General features: G+C 44.0%; 3 protein-coding genes across 7 annotated transcripts; 1 reads left to right on the top strand and 2 right to left on the bottom strand.

Annotated features, from left to right (window-relative positions):
* Positions 1 to 4,621: 4,621 nt before the first annotated feature.
* On the bottom strand, positions 4,622 to 7,981 carry sco1 (synthesis of cytochrome C oxidase 1). Its single transcript, XM_088436462.1, has 7 exons — positions 7,759 to 7,981; positions 7,269 to 7,388; positions 6,842 to 6,932; positions 6,512 to 6,709; positions 6,021 to 6,113; positions 5,449 to 5,564; positions 4,622 to 5,100 (listed from the first exon to the last, which is right to left on the bottom strand). The coding sequence occupies exons 1-7, from the start codon at positions 7,912 to 7,914 to the stop codon at positions 4,966 to 4,968; spliced, it is 909 nt and encodes a 302-aa protein (XP_088292588.1). The 5' UTR covers positions 7,915 to 7,981; the 3' UTR covers positions 4,622 to 4,965.
* Positions 7,982 to 8,243: 262 nt separating this feature from the next.
* On the bottom strand, positions 8,244 to 10,293 carry tmem220 (transmembrane protein 220). The gene is made up of 6 exons (XM_088436463.1): positions 9,675 to 10,293; positions 9,560 to 9,589; positions 9,400 to 9,460; positions 9,005 to 9,128; positions 8,803 to 8,862; positions 8,244 to 8,707 (listed from the first exon to the last, which is right to left on the bottom strand). The coding sequence occupies exons 1-6, from the start codon at positions 9,903 to 9,905 to the stop codon at positions 8,575 to 8,577; spliced, it is 639 nt and encodes a 212-aa protein (XP_088292589.1). The 5' UTR covers positions 9,906 to 10,293; the 3' UTR covers positions 8,244 to 8,574.
* map2k4a (mitogen-activated protein kinase kinase 4a) lies at positions 9,621 to 18,947 on the top strand. 5 transcript variants are annotated; one of them, XM_088436458.1, is made up of 14 exons: positions 9,621 to 9,747; positions 10,847 to 11,162; positions 13,437 to 13,472; positions 14,563 to 14,595; positions 16,294 to 16,396; positions 16,456 to 16,630; positions 16,698 to 16,817; positions 17,033 to 17,152; positions 17,232 to 17,283; positions 17,627 to 17,754; positions 17,832 to 17,909; positions 17,977 to 18,125; positions 18,333 to 18,378; positions 18,461 to 18,947. In XM_088436458.1, the coding sequence occupies exons 2-14, from the start codon at positions 11,018 to 11,020 to the stop codon at positions 18,572 to 18,574; spliced, it is 1,299 nt and encodes a 432-aa protein (XP_088292584.1). In that variant the 5' UTR covers positions 9,621 to 9,747; positions 10,847 to 11,017; the 3' UTR covers positions 18,575 to 18,947. The 5 variants fall into 5 exon arrangements, with proteins under 5 accessions (XP_088292584.1, XP_088292583.1, XP_088292586.1 ...); XM_088436457.1 differs by lacking the exon at positions 9,621 to 9,747 and having other exon boundaries at positions 10,713 to 11,162; XM_088436460.1 differs by lacking the exons at positions 9,621 to 9,747; positions 14,563 to 14,595 and having other exon boundaries at positions 10,713 to 11,162; positions 16,306 to 16,396.
* Positions 18,948 to 19,041: the final 94 nt, after the last annotated feature.

Below are 19,041 nucleotides of genomic sequence, written 5' to 3'. Positions count from 1 at the left end.
AAACAGAAGATGCACTGCAGTTTGTCACGGGCGTTATATTCCATAGCAAAAGGTCAACCGCGATATGGGTTGGGACGACTTTCAAAAAGAGTTATTTCTTCCACATTGAAGAAAACTTGACTTCACTCGAAAGTAAATGATGTCATACTCATGCCAGTGCTGTCTGAAGAAGATCCTAAGAAGTCGCGAAGGTTGTAACCACGAACAGTCGCGAGCGCATCAGACGACGGGCCGCTTTTATACGGGATCCTCACCTCATTGTCAGCCTTCCTCTGCTATATTTGGAGCACAAGTATCTGCATTTTCTCTATGTTTAGCCGCTGTTTGTCACTCCCAAGCACTTTAACCCTCTGCACCTCGCATTAAAAAGCAATGAACACTCCATGCGCCCCGGCTTACAGTCCTCATTTGGGGGGCTCACGAGAGATTAGGGCATGGTTCTGGGCGTCACTGCAAGAGCCAGACGGAGTGGCATGGCTGGTGGTCGGCAGTTATTCACTGATTGTTCATGGCGTTGGCTTCTGATTGACCTAAGCCTCCCAAAGACCAACGTCTGAACATGTTAGTTATCTGCGTCAAATCAAACGCGCACACCAGTAATCGGCAACTGGACCTCCCTGGGAGGTCCTCAACAGATCCTCTTTGGTATCGGGGTACTATCATTCATGCTACAGTGGGGCTTTGACTTGCGAATTTAATTTCTCTCATGCCTGAGGTCGTAACTCGGTCATATCAATCCATCATACTCTTAAAAGCATGTATCAAAATGCTATTAATCGCTTTCACCTCTGCCTCAATAGAAGTTTGTATAATGCATTTTTAATCAATTAAAATAATAAAACTAAGCAGCATTACTTTGGCGCCATCTTGTTTATTTACTTGAACTATATTCACTTGAGTTGAGGTGCTTCATTTAGTGAAAAGTTGTCCTTTGTACAACATGGCCATCTTCGCGGGCCAAAAACTACGAGCAAGTGAGTCAAGGGTTAAATGACGTTAGATGACATGACATGATGCGAGATGACACAATGTTTGATGAAGTCATACAAAACGATGTTGCAGTAGATCTCACGATGTTATCTGTCACAATTTTGAGATGGCATGATGTTCCATGACATGACATAAGGCTAGGGATTCACAGACACTAAATGGCTGTCATTCAACTGCTCACTAATGTCACTTGAATGCCCGGTGACAGCTGCAATGACTTGAATGGCTTGTGTGATATCGATGGTAGTTTTTTCAGTCAGACCTCTCCTCAAACAAAAACAGTAAAGCCAACTGTATAAATAGCCAACCTTGGTAGATTCCTGTTCGTTTGCATGGAATGACTTGGAACAAAACAAAAAAACAGGGAAGAATTTGTTATCCCTAAAAAGAAATAATCAAATCAAGGACAGATGCCCAAAAAGGGGACTAAAGTACAACCCCCACGTATTTGTACCTTCTTCGTAGTAGTACTGCAAGTGAGTGGCACGCGAAGCCATCGAGACGTCTGTTCTAACGACTGAAGCGACTTAGACACGGAATGCCCGGCAGACAGTGAGAATGACTTTTTGAAAGGCGGCGATTAGTTCAGAAGTCAAAGCGCTCCGGGTCGGGTCGCGGGCGAAAAGGAGAATGTTTGCATTACTAAGCCGCCTTCCAAAGGAAGAACGCGGCAGCTGCGCAGTCCGTCGAGTTATTTTAATACTTCATCATTGGGATACTAACAGGGCTGGAAACTATCTTTTTTTGTTTGTTTTTGCATGGGATTATCGGGCAGATGGGTGTTTAGAAACAATGACATCACCTTCACTTTTGAGAGCTTCGGCAGCAAAGAACGTCCTTCAACTCCTTATCATGCAACTAAATATTTTTATTTTACAACTACACCATTATTCCTTTTCAAATACATACACAAAAACCTTGACTGAGCTTAATAAAGTCAACTTTCCACTAGCTCCAAACCAGTATTCAAAATTGATCGGATTCTTGCTTAACTCTGAAATGAAAAAAAAACAATCTGAAGATGTGATCTGTTCCAAATAATGTTCCTGTATTAAGTCAAGAGCTGACCGGTTAGCTAGTGATCCCACCCTCGTGATGATGTCATCATATCACGCAAGCAGCTCGTGACATCAGCGCTTGAGGGTACAAAGCCAAACAGATGGATCACGTGACCGCCGTTGACGCACATTAAAGATGTTGCGCATCGCCAACAAAGGGGTTGTTTTGACTATTTGGTGCAAACATCTTGCGCTTGTTAACTCAAACGAGCTCAGGTTTGTTTTTTGTTTGTTTTTTGGGGGGGGGTCATGTTTCTCCTGCTAAAGAGAACTTTCTGACAAAATGTCAGACTTGTCTGCTGAACACAAAGAGTGCGACTGCCTTCAGCAGGTTCATGACGAGGTCTTCTCCAGCAAGTGCTACAGCTACAAGCTTATGAGCGTTCTGGGAGAGGGACGCTTCGGAATCGTGGCCAAGTGCTTCAACCTGACCACGTCGGATTGCGTGGCCATCAAGCTCCTGAAAAGATGTAACACGAACGACTTCCAGCAGGAGGTGCAGGCGCTGCAGAGGATCCGCTTCTTAGACAAGAACAGGAACAGCTTGGTGAGATTCATCGAACACTTCATCTTCCAAGAGTTCCCGTTTCTAGTTTTTGAGATGCTTGACAAGAGCCTGGAGGACCTGATGACGGAGAGAAACATGACACCGCTCAGTCTGCACCAAATTCGCCCCGTCACGTCGCAGCTACTGATGGCATTCGAGGCCTTGCAGGCATTAGGAGTCACTCACACTGACTTGAAACCGGACAACGTCATGCTCGTAGACCACAAAAATCTGCCCTTCCGAGTCAAGCTGATCGATTTTGGCTTGGCGCGACCGATCACGTCGGTGCACGTCGGTATGACTCTGCAGGCTGACGCCTACAGAGCCCCAGAAGTGACCTTGGGCCTGCCCCTGTCTGAGGCCATTGACATGTGGTCTCTGGGATGTACCATCGCATACCTCTTCTTCGGATTCGACCTCTTTGATTGCCCGACTCTTCGAGGGAGTATGGAGACCATTTGTCAGCTCTTTGGTCAGCCCGCGCAGCATCACCTTAACGAGGCAAAGTACACGAGCGACTACTTTACGGTGGACGAGGACGACCGCTGGACAGTCATGCCGGCGGGTACCGAGCTGGCCATATCTCGATTTAATCTGGACTCGGGGTCCTCGTTTGAAGACCTGGCCATTAGGTTCCTGGAGAGCAACTCTTCCGTGGTGTACGACGATTGGCTCAAGTTTGTGTCCCTCCTGAAGTGGTTCCTGAGTGTTGATCCCGGAAGCAGAGCTACGCCCAGACAAGGCCTCAACCACGCTTTTGTGACCATGACACACCTGACGGACGACTGCGCCTACAGGAGGATCACTCTGGCCCGAATGGCCATCGCGCCCGTCGACGATTACATCACCGTCAGAGGCAGCGATGAAGGTTACGGAGACGAGGAGCCCGACGGTTTGGAGGAACTCTACGGTGAAGACGAACCTGCGGAGGCTGTGCTGCTCGACGGTGAAAAAGATCTCGGAGGAGCAGAAGGCAATCTTGGTGAGACTGTGCATTTTGATGGTAAAGAGGAGCCCCGACCGCAGGACACGAGTAATCAGGTGCTTCTTGACGGCGAACGAGACCAAAGACTTGTAAACTCTGGTAGTGCGGTGGTGGAATACGGCGACGGACAAGGTCCCGGTGGAGTGTTGAGCCTCGAAAACGCAGAAAAGCAAGATAGGCCGGCGTTCTCAAAAGATGCAGAGTCGAGCGACGACAGCGATTCAGCGGACGAGGAGGAGGAAGATGCGAACGCTGATGACGTCACTGAGCATTTGCTGGAGAAGAAGGAAGCTTTACTTGCTGACCGACAGGCCGGAACCAATCCCAAAGTCAAAGCCAGGAAGTCTCGGCATCAGGACACCTCCAAGGGCATCTTTCCCAATTGTTTACAGATGTGATTTTTCTCCATTAAAGTCATCTGATATGAAAACAAAAGTCCCGGTTTGATCAAACTTGTATGTGTCATATGAAGCGCCAGTCCGATCAAACAATTATCTTTCAAGCGAGTGCTTTTGATTCAAACACAATTTAATACACTGTACAGTGGTACCTCACTTACAAACTTTTGAGCTTATCAATTTACAATCTCCTGGACAATTTTATAAGCTTTTTTGTGAGCCAAAATTTAAGTTTCGAGCAAGTTTCAGCTGATCCTACCAATTTAGTAAAGTGGGGGGAAAAAAATGGAGTAATTCATGTATTCACACCCAGATACTACCCAGGCCACGCGCCTTAAAGCACACATTCAACACACAAATACTACATTATGTACAGTTATTTAAATTTTGTTGCATTTTATTATCTTTTTGTACAATACAGTGCGAAATTCTTCATTACAAATGAAATCATTTGAGGACCTTCCAAAAAAAATTCTTTGAGTCAAAGAACACTAGTTTAGTAATAATAATGTTAATGATAAATCAAATAATAGAACAATGACTTATTTGACTCAAGGAACCACTGTACTTGATATTCATCGATCGATTTATCACTAGACAGTGCAATTAAGATCGTTTAGAAATGAGGAAGATAATTTTCAGATTCTGAGCTGATCATTTATTTTGCACATTAAGTGAGATGTAGGAGTCAAATTACAACATGGGGTTGAAATTATTCAAAAATGCCTACATTTTAACAATAGTAAGAACTGGATTTGGTCAAATCAAAACCGATTTTTTTGATTCTTTTCGTTGAAGCCCTCTAAGAAAGTGAATGAAGGTTTCACTAAAATTTCACTAAGAACATTGTGCCAGTTGCCGGCAGAAAAAAGACGAGTAGTCTGCAAGGAATGTCATAAATACACTTTCATTTTCACACACACTCAAAAAAAAACACACTTTGGATTCAAGCTCATCCAGTGTTTGTTTGTCCTGTTTGGCGTCCAATCATTTCTCAGTCTTATACTTCCTCATGTGAGCCGCGATGGCGTTGGAGAGCTCCACGTTTCTTTTGTTTTGACCGAAATAGTCCACAAAATGTCCGTCGGGTCCTACCAGGTACATGATGATGGTGTGGTCCACCTGAAGAAAAAAAAAAAAAATCACGTACCGCAAAAATCAACATATAGCAAAAACGAGCACTTCTAAAATAACCATAGGTTTTTTTACGTTTTTTTTTTTGCTGGTCTGTCATTTAGCGACCATCGGTACCCACCGACAACTACCTGAGAATAACTTTGACACACTAGAAATCCATACCGATCTTAAGGTCCATGTACAATTATAGGCTTTGTTTTTTTAATCAGCAAGACTATTCGGCCTACAGGTGGGAGTAGAACGAATAAGGTGCACTAGAGTCCTACAAATAATATTTTTTCTTCATCCCCTTTAAATGCTGAAGCAGTTTTCTGTGACTTTGTGGTGACTTACGATGTAGTCGTTGTCTTCATCTTTGGGTCCTTGACTGTAGTAAACTCTGTAAGATCTCGACACCTGCTCAACTTGAGCTGTCGTCCCTGTCAGGCCAATCAGCTTCGGAGAAAACTCTTTCAAAAAATAAAAATAAAAGCAATGAATAACCCCTTTCACACAAATGTGCTGCATAATTGCTGAGTCGTAGGCGGAAAAGTTGAGCCGAGTGGCAGTTGAGTTTCCGAAATTGGTCATCTTTTTCTTTTTTTCCCCCAACGTATTACGGTAAATCGATCAACAAAACCAATAGGGATCGGTCTCAAGAAAAAAACCTTAAAGACATAGCGAAATTGTTTCGATTCATTTTGAGCATCTGAAATAGCATTTTCTCAATGTGTTGCCCGAGACCACCCACACAAATAAAAAAATGGACCGAGGGAAATCTCATTCCCAGAACTCTTAAATCAAGGTACCATTGTGCATCCTTTTAAGATTTTAAAGTCTCTTTCTTTGCTTCATGAAGCAATTCATAAAGTAGCAACTTTTGACTGTCATGTTTCGTCACTATGATTGACTGTCGCACGCCATACCTTTGACGTAGGCCCTCATGGCTTCCGGAGTGTCCCTGTCGGGGTCTATGGTGATGAGGATAGGCGTCAAATTGGGCAGAGACTTGATTTTGTCTGGACACACACACACACACACACACACACACACACAATGGAGGCCGGAAGTTAGCCCAAGTTGGTGGATAATAAGGCCAGGTTAGTGAAAAATCCCCAGTGGTTAATCAAAACGATGTGTTATAATGAGAGGGCACACAGAACATATTACAGTATTTTAAAGATAATACAAATGAGGTTGACTTCCCCTTTAAGAGCAATGAAAAGATTCAGAGAGAGGTTATTACCGTTACATCTACTACATGCTAATTTGCATTAGCTAGTCTATGGCATTTCCTCATCATATGTTAGCATATGATGCATTCGACAAAATGATGTGGTTTGATGAAACATTTTGACATTTAAATGTAAAATGTATAACAACCTTGTGTAGTTTTTTTTTTGTTTGTTTTTTTTACCAATTTCATCCACCACTTCCATCATCTTCTCCAGCTCATCGGGGCAGATGTCAGGACAGTGCGTGAAGCCAAAGTAGATGAGTACCCACTGGCCCAGGAAGTCGTCGCTCTTCACAGACTTGCCGTTGTGGTCCACCAATGAGAACGGTCCGCCCAGCGCCGGCCGCCCCATCGACTTGGTGCGCTCTTTTTCCATCACTGCGACCCATCGCAACATTACGGACACCGTGAGTGCGAAGCTTCACTTCTCGTCTCTAATACATTCATTTTATTGTATGACCAAGCCGATACGTCAAGGTACAGATATTAGTCGTGCACGGCGTTGCTTACTTTCTTCTTTTTCACTCTTGAAGTATTTCATCCCGCCGAGTAGCGCTCCCCCGATGGCGAAGGTTACCGCTAAAGATTTCCACGTGACGGGCTTTACAGAAAACATTCACGCCATTATTTTAACATTAACAATCAATTGTTTTTGTGTAAGACAGTGAATGGCTTGTAAGGGGAAATATGACAAACGCAGCACCACATTATCCAAGGAGACTTTCAAATCTTTTAATTTTGTTTTTAAACAATATGTAGATTTTTTTTTGTTTGAATGCAGTCTGTCCTTTGTGGAGATTTCCACTCTTTGGGGCAGTCTGGAATTTACCAGCCACAAAAAATGGGTTTTCACTGCATTCGTGTTTACAGAAATAACTGCACACCTGAATAACAGTAGGTGGCTTAATACACTAATTTGACAAAGGAATCAACTCACCCCAGACTTCTTGGATTTGTCTCGCGATGAAGGCGGTGGAGGAAGCGTGGACAACCGCTTGGCGTGTTGCAGATGTTGACTTCGTCTTGCTAGGCACGAGTGCCACTCCCTCAAATTCACCTGTCAATCAAATTACGGATGCGTAAGCAAGATGGGCACCTGAGATGTTCACCTGTCAATCAAATTATATACATCAATAGTTGTATCATGAAGTTGTGTCGTTTGAGCACCCGTTGGCTAAAGTTTCACATTTGGGGTACTGTCAACAATTAAACACTAAAGACAGTGAGGCATTTAATACACTAAAATTGCATTGGCTATTAAACCATTAGCTCTTCACATAGTGCCGCATAGTTGCAAATGCACAATAATTGACATTTTGTTTCATAAACGGCACGCTGGTCGCGTCGATCATGAGCAAATCACATGCTTAGCCTTAAACGAATACTTTTCTAAAGGGACTTTGGTGGTGCAATTGGAAATGACCTACTCGCCAGCACGGGCTTCTTGGGGGCGATGGAAGTGAGCGTGTCGGTCCAGTGTCTTTTCGTACGAGGTGCTGGATAAATCTGACGTTTTGTAAGACTTTAACGTCATCGCCAAACCGCCTGCAGCCCAAACGGTTTAACAAAACAATAAGCGACATCTTACAATGCACCTAACAAGTTTACGAAATATGACATAAGACGATCCCGGAACTCGCACTAAACTTGCTGTTCCCAGATCAGCTCGTTGACGCGAAAGCAGTCAGAATGAATACTTTTGCTGATCTCAGATCAGCTAGAGAACATCCGGAAGTCGTGTCTTCTTCGCGTCAGACATACGTTTAAGTTACTCCGCTGCCCTCTGGAGGATCGAAATAATACTACAGTTAATTTACGGAATAATAAAAAGTCCAATTAAAACGTTTTAGAGATGGCAAAATTGCCGACAATTATTAGCTACAACTATCGATACAAATAATACTTAAAGTAATTGCAGTAATTGATTATGCGCCTTTATTTCAATTCAAGTTAAACATACTGAACACTCCCTATTTGAAGAAATACAAATTCATTGGTAATTTTTTACAATATTCATTTTGACAATTGGGTAAAAAAAACAAACCTCCACAATATAGTAGATTCTCCCTTTCTCAACTTTCATAATGTTCTTACTGCAAACATGAAATCACAGGACATGGTTTTCATAAAATTAAATAGCAAAATTACACGTAAAAATATGCACAAAATGACACCTTGATTCCTCCAACACTTATTGGTCCATAATTTTCAGTCATACACCAAAGAATGTCTTTTTATGGCCGTTAAAATGCTGTTTTGCAATGTGACGGCCAGTTGGTGCGCAGCTCCTCATGGACGTGGAAGTAAAACCAGCACACAAATGGAAAGAGGGTGACAAGGATGGCGACGGACGCTCTCAGCTTGCCCACCGGCGACCTAGAAGAGGACAAAAAGTGGACGTGAGTCGATCTAACCTCTATGTATCGTAATTAAAAAATGTCATGTGTTGAATATGTTCATGACGACTACACCTTCCGGAGTGACGACACAGCAGAAGCCACAAAACTGTCAGCACTACACCGCCAAACTCTCTTAAAAAAACAAACAAAAAACTGTTATTTCAACAGATATGAGAAGAGTTAAGAGTGTGCCGGACCTAACTGTTTTGATGTGGGCACTCTAAAGTTAATGCAGCCAGGTCTGGGGGTTCATTGTCTAGGATTGGTCCCCTACCTGGCCTCCTCCTCTTGGAAGACGCCTGTGGTGTTTTGGCCATAAAGCTTCCACCCGATGATCAGGAGCATCCCAGTGCACAGCATCATGTGCAGGTCAGCCACACGTCTCCATGGTAACGTCTCTACAAATACAGCACTGAGTCGGTCATGTTTTGATGATTTTGGTCATGTCACTTTTGACACCACAATTTGCTACCAGGCTAATACTTTAAAGTTCTGTAAATTACTCAACTAGAGCCTGAAAAGTGTGAATTTCAATCATTTGTCGGTTGGCTTTCCTCTTGAACAGCAATCCGCTTCATTTCGCTTTTTACTTGAGGAGGCGGACGTGCCACATTCAAAATGGCGGGCGCAGAAACGGGCCAATCAATGCGGCGTTTATTGTTTGCGTACCCGTCACGTGAGGTTTGAGTCCAATGAGCGCACAGAGGAGGGCAGGAACGCCATAACCGAACTTCAACAGAAAAGGAAATACAAAGCACGATTATTACTCACTTAAATCGACTTTAATGTGTTTTAATAATACGTCTGTTTTCCGTGTGTCATTATTTACCATCCACAAGGCTGCATCCGGGTCGTTGATCTGCAAAAGACAGTCCAAAGCTTCAGGGTAGTTGTTGCTCTTGAAAAGCGAGTATCTTTTTCGCGTAAAGAGCGTACACGCTCACCTGCACGTACGTCGCCAAGCCGAAGAATAAAGACATCATCCCATTGCACGCGCGCCAAACAACAAGCATCCAGGTAGTCGCCGTGAACGCGTCAACTTGGAACGCCATGCTCGTCTGGGCCCGCCCGCTCGAGATGTCCGGGCGACCTTTTTCAAGCGTCGCCGCCGAGTCGCTGCTTGGGATTTGACTGTAATTTGCCTTGTCACGGCCGCCCATGTCCGTTTGGTACATAGATCGCGAGCGCCCACCTTTACTGGCCCACCTTTGTCCAAAACTGGACTTTGTCTCAATCAAGTTTGTTTAAACAATCACGGCAATTACGTCATCTTGGATTCAGATGAGAACGGAGAGGCTATCCTGTCAGGGTTGAATTAATATTCCACATTTTAAAACTATGAGTGCGGAGCAAATGTAAGGGCTATTGTATTTACAACGAAGTAACCTACGGCCTACACCGAGGTTAAGTTTGTAAGAGAAGCAAGTCCCTCGGTTCAAAGTGCAAAGTTTATTTTTAGCCTCACTTCCGGGTTTGTCTTGGCACGCGAGGGTCTGCCTGGCTCGTCTTTCGGGGGCGTCGGCGTATCAAGTGTCAATCAACTAAAGTCAGTGTACAAAAACAACACTTAAAACATGTCGGGTCAACAATAGCAAAAATGTGTGTCTAAACCTCCATTTTGTTTTGGTTGTGCGGGCGTAGACTCGTCGCGCGAATCAAACGAAAACTGGTTAAAAAAGAAAGATACACGACATTTGACAAATTAAGCAACCAGATATATATTTTTTGTTTGTTTTATTAAGGGTTTATTTTTTAATACTTCCGGGTTTGTCCGCGATTGGGCGTGGCCGTACACAGGCCAGCTGTCAATTAAAAATATAACCAAAATACACCTTGTAAAAACAATCTTCAAAATATGCTAGAAAAGAAAATACACCGATTGCAGACCAGATAGCGCATGTCCGTGGGTATAATTACATTTAAATTAACCCTAATCCTAACCCTTATAGGTGTGGTTAAAAAAAAAAAAAAGAGAGATAGAAGGCGAGCGGGAGAGATGTCAGTGTCACTTGGTCAGCTGATCGCTGCTCTCTGGCTGCTGCTAGCTTCCTCGCTTAGCTTAGCTTAGCTTAGCCTGGCCGATGCTGTCGTGAGCGCCACCTTGCCTCTCTCTCAGGTCGCCAGCTTCTCCACAGGCTGCTTTTCAAGCCAAATCTCTCGACTTTTACGGCCCGCGCGCCCGCCGACAGCCTCCCGGGGCCGGCCTGTATGCCGCTGCGGATCGGACACCCTTGATCGTGGGCCGAGCAGGACAAGCGTCTGAGCGCGTCAGCCACCGGCGCCGCCGATGGAATTCAAACAGGCAACAATGGCCAGTCCCGGTCCAAACAAGACCTCCGCGGCCAGCAGTAACAACGGCGGCACGATGAACGCCGCCCCGGCTGCCCACCACCAGCCCGCGCAGCACATTAGCGGCGTGAGCAGCCTGCAGGGTGAGTGCGGGGCGCGGATGGATGAATGCCAGCGAAGGTGAACTCGAGCTCGGCTATTAGCCGCGGGGGGCTCCGAGCCTCCGAGCCTCCGGCTGGAGACTCTCCCGGTCCCGGACCAGGGGCGCGCAGCAAGGAGCGGCCGCCGATCGAATATCAACCGACAAATATTGTCAGTATATCGCGTTACTTGAACGTTCGATAAAGGTGCTGGTGCGACCGGGCTGCCACATTCCGTTCCAAAACTGCGCAATGCAAAAACAACCACCTTGCCAAATATTTTCTCTTTAAAGGCGTATTTACGTTTTCGACGGTACTCATTGGGTCCCGGGTCACCTCTGTTTAAACTAATATTGACGTGCGTGACTTGTGTGTGTTTGTCATTTTTCTCCCATCTTTGGAGAGATGTAGTCATGCAACCTCTTATGATCGACATTTAGCTCCTAAGCAATGCTTCTCGATTATCACCTCTCACTCGCGGTGGTGACAATAAACAAGATAATCATCCCTTTAAAAAACATTAGTTTACCTAAAATTGTATGCTTTGTGACTAACAAAAGAAAAATAAAAACAATAGGAATCAATATTCAAATCATGTTACCTTTATTTTTTTATAGGGTTTGTACAGGTTACAGTTTAGTCTGAAACAGAAACAAAATGTCAATCATTATTTCAACTTGAATCATTTTTGACCAACCCAACTGTTTGATGTTGAGAAAAACATGTTGATCAGGAACATTAACACAGGGTCTCCAATACTTTAAACATTTTAACCTGAAGATAAGGGAAGAAAACATTGTCTTTATTTTTTTTCTAAATCGCAACCATGAATGGAATTTAGAAAAAAAATGTTACAGCAATTGAAAAAGTTTGTAACTCCCATCGACAATACCAGCTCCACTGCACCACCTAGTGCCGTGGATGTGAAGTTACACTTTCCAAAAACAAAGCCTGCTCCTGGGGGTTATGCCCCCCGCCCCACTATTTGAGAAGGGCTGTTCTAAAGCAAGTTTCCCAGACTAGAATGGAATGATTTGAATGTCAATGTACAGCAGGTATACTACGAAATTGGGAGAACTGCTCTGAGTGGTGCCCATTGAATAAATACATAGAAAGAAATTGTAGTCTCGTGGGAGTGCAATCCATGTAAAATAAAAACTATCAACTTGATACGGTCATTTGAGGGTTTTTTTTTTCCCTCTCATCTTTCTCCTGTTTTGATTGACACGTCTAGCCAAATTTCATGTCAGTTGGCGAAAGCGGAACATCGAAGGGGAACCCAAATAGTTTTATGACAGTTATAATATTATGATAATCCTCCCGTTTTCCCTTATACTTTCCTGATAAGTGACGCTTCTGCCAGGTGTTAGCTTGGCTGCTTGGCAACTCCATGAACAAAAACACTCCCAACAGGCACGTAGCAAAGAGCAGCCAACAGATCGGATATCGCAAACAAATATATACAATACGTTATACCACCTGAATATTTCTATGAGTCATTTTACATCATTCCAACTGTGGCCAGTGCGGTTTTTAAGAATGACCAAACTACAACTACCTAAAAAAAAAGGAACTATTTACAAAGAAACTCACTTGCTAAATGTTCTCTGACCATCTGCAAAAAGCAACATTTGTTTAATTTCTACCTTGTAGTCAATGGCTGTTGAGTCATGGCAGATTAAGCTGCAACACCCTTGACATTCACGACTCAGGTTGTGTCTAAACTTGGCCTCATTCTTTCAGGCACTTGAGCACAATCAGTGGCACTTGAGGACTTGACGTGGGCAACAAGTCTGTTTTGTCACAACAAATTCTCACAGCCGTTCCAGGTGTTACTCATCAGATATTGCTTATGAGAAATTGTAGCAAAGTAAGCTCCTACTTGACTTTGGTAGGTTTTACTCTAAAACCGGGATGGCTCCAAAAAAGGGCAATAAATATGGGTCAGTTTGACCCGTATGTCAGACTTGTCTTGCACAAAACAATCCCCAAAACAGTGTTGTATTATTCAAAACATCCCCCAAAATTTGATCGAAATATTTCAAGTCGTGGATCGGTCCATTTCGGCCCATTTTATCTCAACTGAGTGGACTCATATATACTATATGGACTACTTCAAATAAGGTGCATTCTAAAAACATTTGGCTCAGTAAAGGACCAACTTACGCATTGTTCAATTTGAATTGAAATTTGAATTTGAAATGACTGAATATACAATGCGCAGTTGTGAATTTTTTTTTTTTTTTTTTTTCATGCAATGTGAAATATGTTTTTCAGACGCCAACACCTGCTGGAGGTGTCAGAGTGAAACAGGTAAGACTTACTTTTCATTGATTTGACAACAAGTTTCTTGAAATAATCAGATAACCAGCTTCTTACCTGTGCCCGATTTCACAGTATTACCAGGACTGCTTGGTTTACCTTAAGGCAGGGGTGATAAAAATACGGCCCGTGGGCCGCTTGTGGCCCGCACACAGGTGTAATCTGGCCCGCGAGATGATTTTGTAAAGTATAAAAAAAGAGCTGAATTTTTTTTCCAATATATGAAAACGTGAACTATTTTATGATTAATAGTAACGTTAATGTTTAACAGTGATTAACAGTGATGTTGTGATTCTGCCATTTTGGACAGTATTAAAGAAAGAATTAAAAAAGCAATGTGAATCAAATTTCAACAAATGTTCACTTTTTACAGGGTTTATACGGGTTGCGGCAGGGTGTCAAACATACAGCCCGCGGGCCGGGTTCTGGCCCACAAACGAGCCTGTGAGATGATTTTGTAAAGTATCAAAACGAGCGGATTTTTTTTCAATAAAAGAAACCCTCAAAATGTATTATGATTAATAGTAATGTTAAATGATGATATTTTGCTTGTAATATTTTGGACAGCATTAAATAAGAGTACATTTGAAGTTGTTGTTTTAAAGTTAAATAAATACCTGAATAGACCATGTTTTACTTGGGAATGGATTTTCTTTCATGCGGCCCACAAGCCAAAACAAGTTTGACACCCCGTCCTTCAGGAGTTGCATGTTGATTATTTTTTAAAGGGGAGTAGATAACACAACTAGCGATCCTAATAGGTTAATAAAAAAAAAAAAGTCTGGAATCATCGCCCTTTGCAAGATGCTCTGATGATTCGGATATTCTTTTCCTTGCTCTGACTTTTTTTCCCCCTCCACGCCGCTAACTAACGAACGCTCGCGAATGCGGAACCACGGTGAGGCGGCCCGCAAGGACACCGCACCCCCTGTCACGTTTCATACCTTATTTCTTCTCATTTTTCACGTATGTCAACCATACGCCTCTGTGTCGGCCATGTTGGATGTTTGCACGTAACGTACATGTCGCCCCAAACGGGAAACTGTGGCACAGGAAGTAAACGTTGTGTTTTCACCACCAGGCTTTCAGATTAACCTGTCTGGAGTCCCCCCAAGTAAGACCAGCCTCACTTTGTGTGTGTGTATGTGTGCGCGTGCACAACTTTGAATATTTGTGTGGATGTGCGTGTTGTGCTGCTAATCCACGTCGACAGCGGACTTGTGCCGCCCGGCCCGCCTGCTTCCTGGCCGGCTGCGGGATGAAGTACTATTTGTCAAATATTCTCATTTTACGTTATGATTCATTTCTCTGTAATTAGCCTATTTGTTAGCAATCCCCCGGATTTTACTTGCGTCTGATTTAAAAACGAGGTAAAAGTGTGACGATCAGAATTGATTTATGGCCTTCCGACAGAAACCGGGAGTACAATTTGGCCCATGATTAAAATGGGTTTGACAGCCCTGATCCAAACAGTCTTTTTATGTCGTCGAGATATTTTCCCCATTTTTCACCCAGCACTAAAGTAAAACAGACGTTCATTCATTTTGGGAGTGAAGGAGTTGTGAGAACGCTTATATTCTATGAATAAAGTTTGACTGATTTATCTGTTTCGTTGACGTGCCCTTAAGCACAGCTCCATCTAGTGGATGCATAATGCAACCCAACTAAATAGTAAATAAATGAATAAATAGTAAATAATTACTTTAAACTTTTTTTTTTTTTTTTTTATTCTGGTTGGCACAAGTCCGAAGCTCAAACACTCTTTTAACAGTTCTATCTTTCCTCTTTGAAAGCATCTCAAACCTCCTGGAAATTTGAATCAGCAATGATGCTGCCTGCTTACCCTCTTTCACTTTCTTGATTGCGTTGCTTTTTATTTATGTATTTATTTTTTAAACACAAATCAAGTTCAAGTCAAACACTCAAACGCACACAAAGACTCCAGATATATTTGGATGAAGTTAAGAACATCCTGTTTAAGTCAAACACCTGTCAGATTTTTTCACCTATGTTTTATCTTCTTCTGCTAATGATTTAAAATTCAGATTTATAATAAATTAATCCCGTTCAATTGTCTCCACGATGAATGCGTTATTTTTTGTTTGTTTGTTTGTTTGCAGTGATGTACCCCTTTATTGAAATATATTTTCAGCCTCATAGCAACGCAAAGAATTTTTGGTGAAGTTAGCCGGTTAAAACAGAAAAGAATTAACTTAATTAAAATAGTCTATAAAAAACATCCTCATTTGGGATCATTGAGAAGATCTGCTCTCTAGTAATCGTTCACCTACGTAATGTGATGCTTGTTTGGCTCGAACCATTCCGATATGGGGGGGGACTGCTAACTTCAGATTGAAATAATCCCACTTGGTGAGACATGGGAGCAACTTTTGACGTGTTCAAAAATGATTTCAACATGATATTCCTCCTCTCGTGTGTTACAACTGTTAACTTCCTGTCCATATTCTTCTTCTCCAAGGCCAAAGAAAAAGTCAAGCCTGATTGCAATGAGCTCTATTAACTCATTCACTACCATTGACGGCAAAAGACGTTTTCTTTTTTGACTGGGATGGCGGTGAATGTGTTAAGGTTGGTTTTGACGTCCTTTTGGGACGCCGGAACCTGACGGCGGCTTGACTTGCCGTTTCCTGCCTCTAGACGGCGCTCCTTCTGTTGCATGTCAGCGTGCGTGGCATGGTGCACACCCTCACTCATCTTTTTTCTTTTTTTCCGTGCGCGCCTCACGTTCTTCGGTCTCCTTCGAGGTCGGTCGCGACCGTTGTTGATTTATTATTTTTCTTTTCTTTGTCAGGTAAACGTAAAGCCCTCAAGCTGAACTTCGCCAACCCGCCCATCAAACCCACCGCAAGATTCACACTCAACACGGGCGGGCAACCTTTCCAGAACCCGCACATGTAAGCCACCGCCGCCGTTTTGTTCGGGCCCGTCAGCCGACTTGTTTTTCCCGCCGTAGCGAGAGGCTGCGAACGCACAGCATCGAGTCGTCGGGCAAGCTGAAGCTTTCGCCCGAGCAGCTTTGGGACTTCACGGCCGAGGACCTGAAGGACTTGGGGGAGATCGGCCGCGGGGCCTACGGCTCCGTCAACAAAATGGTGCACAAGCCCAGCAACCAGATCATGGCCGTCAAGGTGGGTGCGCCCCGGGCCCCCTTTCACGCCGCCCGAAAGTAACTTTGCGCGCTCCTTGGTATTCCAGAGGATCCGCTCCACGGTGGACGAGAAGGAGCAGAAGCAGCTCCTCATGGACTTGGACGTGGTGATGCGCAGCAGCGACTGCCCCTACATCGTGCAGTTCTACGGAGCCCTTTTCCGAGAGGTCCGTACGGCGTACGGCGCTACGCTCGAGTAATTCGCCCAAAAAAGAAGCCAAGTAGCTCTTAATCAGTGCAAAGCATTTTTGGATGGGAAAAGGACATTTGATGATCAAATTACAGACAATATTTTAATTATTACGGTTAAAAATGTCCAAATAAGTCAATAAAAGTGCAGTATCTACTGTATGTCAAGGTTTTGTGTGTGCGTGTGTTGCAGGGCGACTGCTGGATCTGCATGGAACTCATGGCTACCTCCTTAGACAAGTTCTACAAATTTGTGTATTGCTCGCTAGACGACGTCATTCCTGAGGAAATCTTGGGCAAAATTACTTTAGCTGTGAGTTCTCTCCTCATCACTATCGTCGTCACGACTACCTTTCACTTCTTCCCGGCTAACTGGCTTTTTCTACTTTCAGACTGTGAAAGCACTTAACCACCTAAAGGAAAACTTGAAAATAATCCACAGAGGTGAGACCGTCTTATTAGCATGGCATGATGACTTCTGGCTCTAACAGTCTTTGCTGATTCATATTTGGACCCGACCGGTTGTATGGATTTAATACCTAAGTATCTGGGATTTGTTGTCCGGACTCTGACATTTCAATGTACTTGAGTATCTGGGATTCAATGTTTGGACGTGAAAATACGTCCCTGGCAATGAATGAGTTAATCGGGGGATCTGTATTTTTTTTCATGCCGAAAGTCTGGATCGGGCCTAAAAAAAAAATTCCGAACGGTCGCTCCGTCCAGCAGAACGGGAAAGCTGGCAAAGATCCGGCGTGCCTAACGTTTATTCGACGTTGTTCTCCAGACATCAAGCCGTCAAACATCCTCCTGGACAGAAACGGAAACATCAAACTGTGCGACTTTGGAATCAGCGGCCAGTTGGTGGACTCCATCGCCAAAACGCGCGACGCCGGATGTCGACCGTACATGGCCGTACGTCTCGCGCCTCAAACGCGCTAGCACGCCTCTCACACACCTCGGAAGCCCTCATTTTTGTTTTGTTTTCCCAGCCGGAGCGGATCGACCCGTGCGCGTCGCGCCAAGGTTACGACGTGCGCTCGGACGTTTGGAGCTTGGGAATCACGCTGGTGAGGGTCCCGGCCCGACCGCCGCCATTGTTTTTCTTGGGATTCTCACCGCGGCTTACGTGCGCAGTACGAGCTGGCGACGGGGCGCTTCCCGTACCCCAAGTGGAACAGCGTGTTCGATCAGCTGACTCAGGTGGTCCGGGGCGATCCGCCGCAGCTCAGCAACTCTGACGAAAGACGCTTCTCGCCCAAATTCATCTCCTTCGTCAACGTGTGGTGAGAACGCCTTGTTCTTTTTTCCCCCCGAATAACATAAACGAAGTGGTTCTGAACATTCCTACTCGGTACCGCAGTATGGAATTTGAGCCTGTCATCCCAACGGTGGCTAAAGCCTGCCCCTAGTGGACGGGATGCTCAAGTGCACATTGCATCTTTTTTTTCAAACGGAGTCTAATAATTCTTATAATTCCCTCCGCTCACTAGCCTTACCAAGGACGAGTCCAAAAGGCCAAAGTACAAAGAGCTGCTGGTGAGTCGACCTGTGTCACCAACATGTGACCATGTCCGGACGCCGCTTTCCTGACGTGGCCTTCTTCTCTGCGTTATTCCAGAAAGATCCCTTCATTCAGATGTACGAGGAGCGTCCGGTGGACGTGGCAGCTTACGTGTGCAGGATTCTGGATCAGATGCCGGCCTCCCCCAGCTCGCCTTCGTACATGGACTGACGAACATTTGCATAATAAACACGCACGCATCCGTTTGTTCATCTAACCGCAACAAGTGAGACTTCAAGCCAGACGCAAAACAAAGCAACGTTTCCAGCAACAAAAACACCTTCATCTCCATGTCACACCAACATATGTGCACACGCGCACGGCGGTCATGATGAGAGCGTTTGGCTGATGCGATATCACAACTAGATCCAGAATTATTATTATTGTTATTATTATTATTAATATTATGGACAGATAGGAAATGTTGCCTCCTGCTGGAAAGATGCTGAGTGAGTGTGCCGCATCAAACTTTAGGCTAAAAGTTGTTTGTGATGTAAGAGAGAATATGCTGACAGAATCTAAATAAAGACAGATGAATATCCGATATGTCTGTGTATCCTGTTGTGACTTTCGTTATAGTTGTATTAATTGATAACAAACAATATAGTTAAGCATGGAAAAAACATTTGAATTTGCAC

The sequence above is a fragment of the Hippichthys cyanospilos genome, chromosome 16 (assembly GCF_059441005.1).
Source record: "Hippichthys cyanospilos isolate Australia breed blue-spotted pipefish chromosome 16, RoL_Hcya_1.0, whole genome shotgun sequence".
In the NCBI taxonomy this organism is placed as follows: Eukaryota; Metazoa; Chordata; class Actinopteri; order Syngnathiformes; family Syngnathidae; genus Hippichthys; species Hippichthys cyanospilos.
The sequence above is the reverse complement of the archived record's forward strand: the minus strand, read 5'-3'. Positions and strand labels throughout refer to the sequence as shown.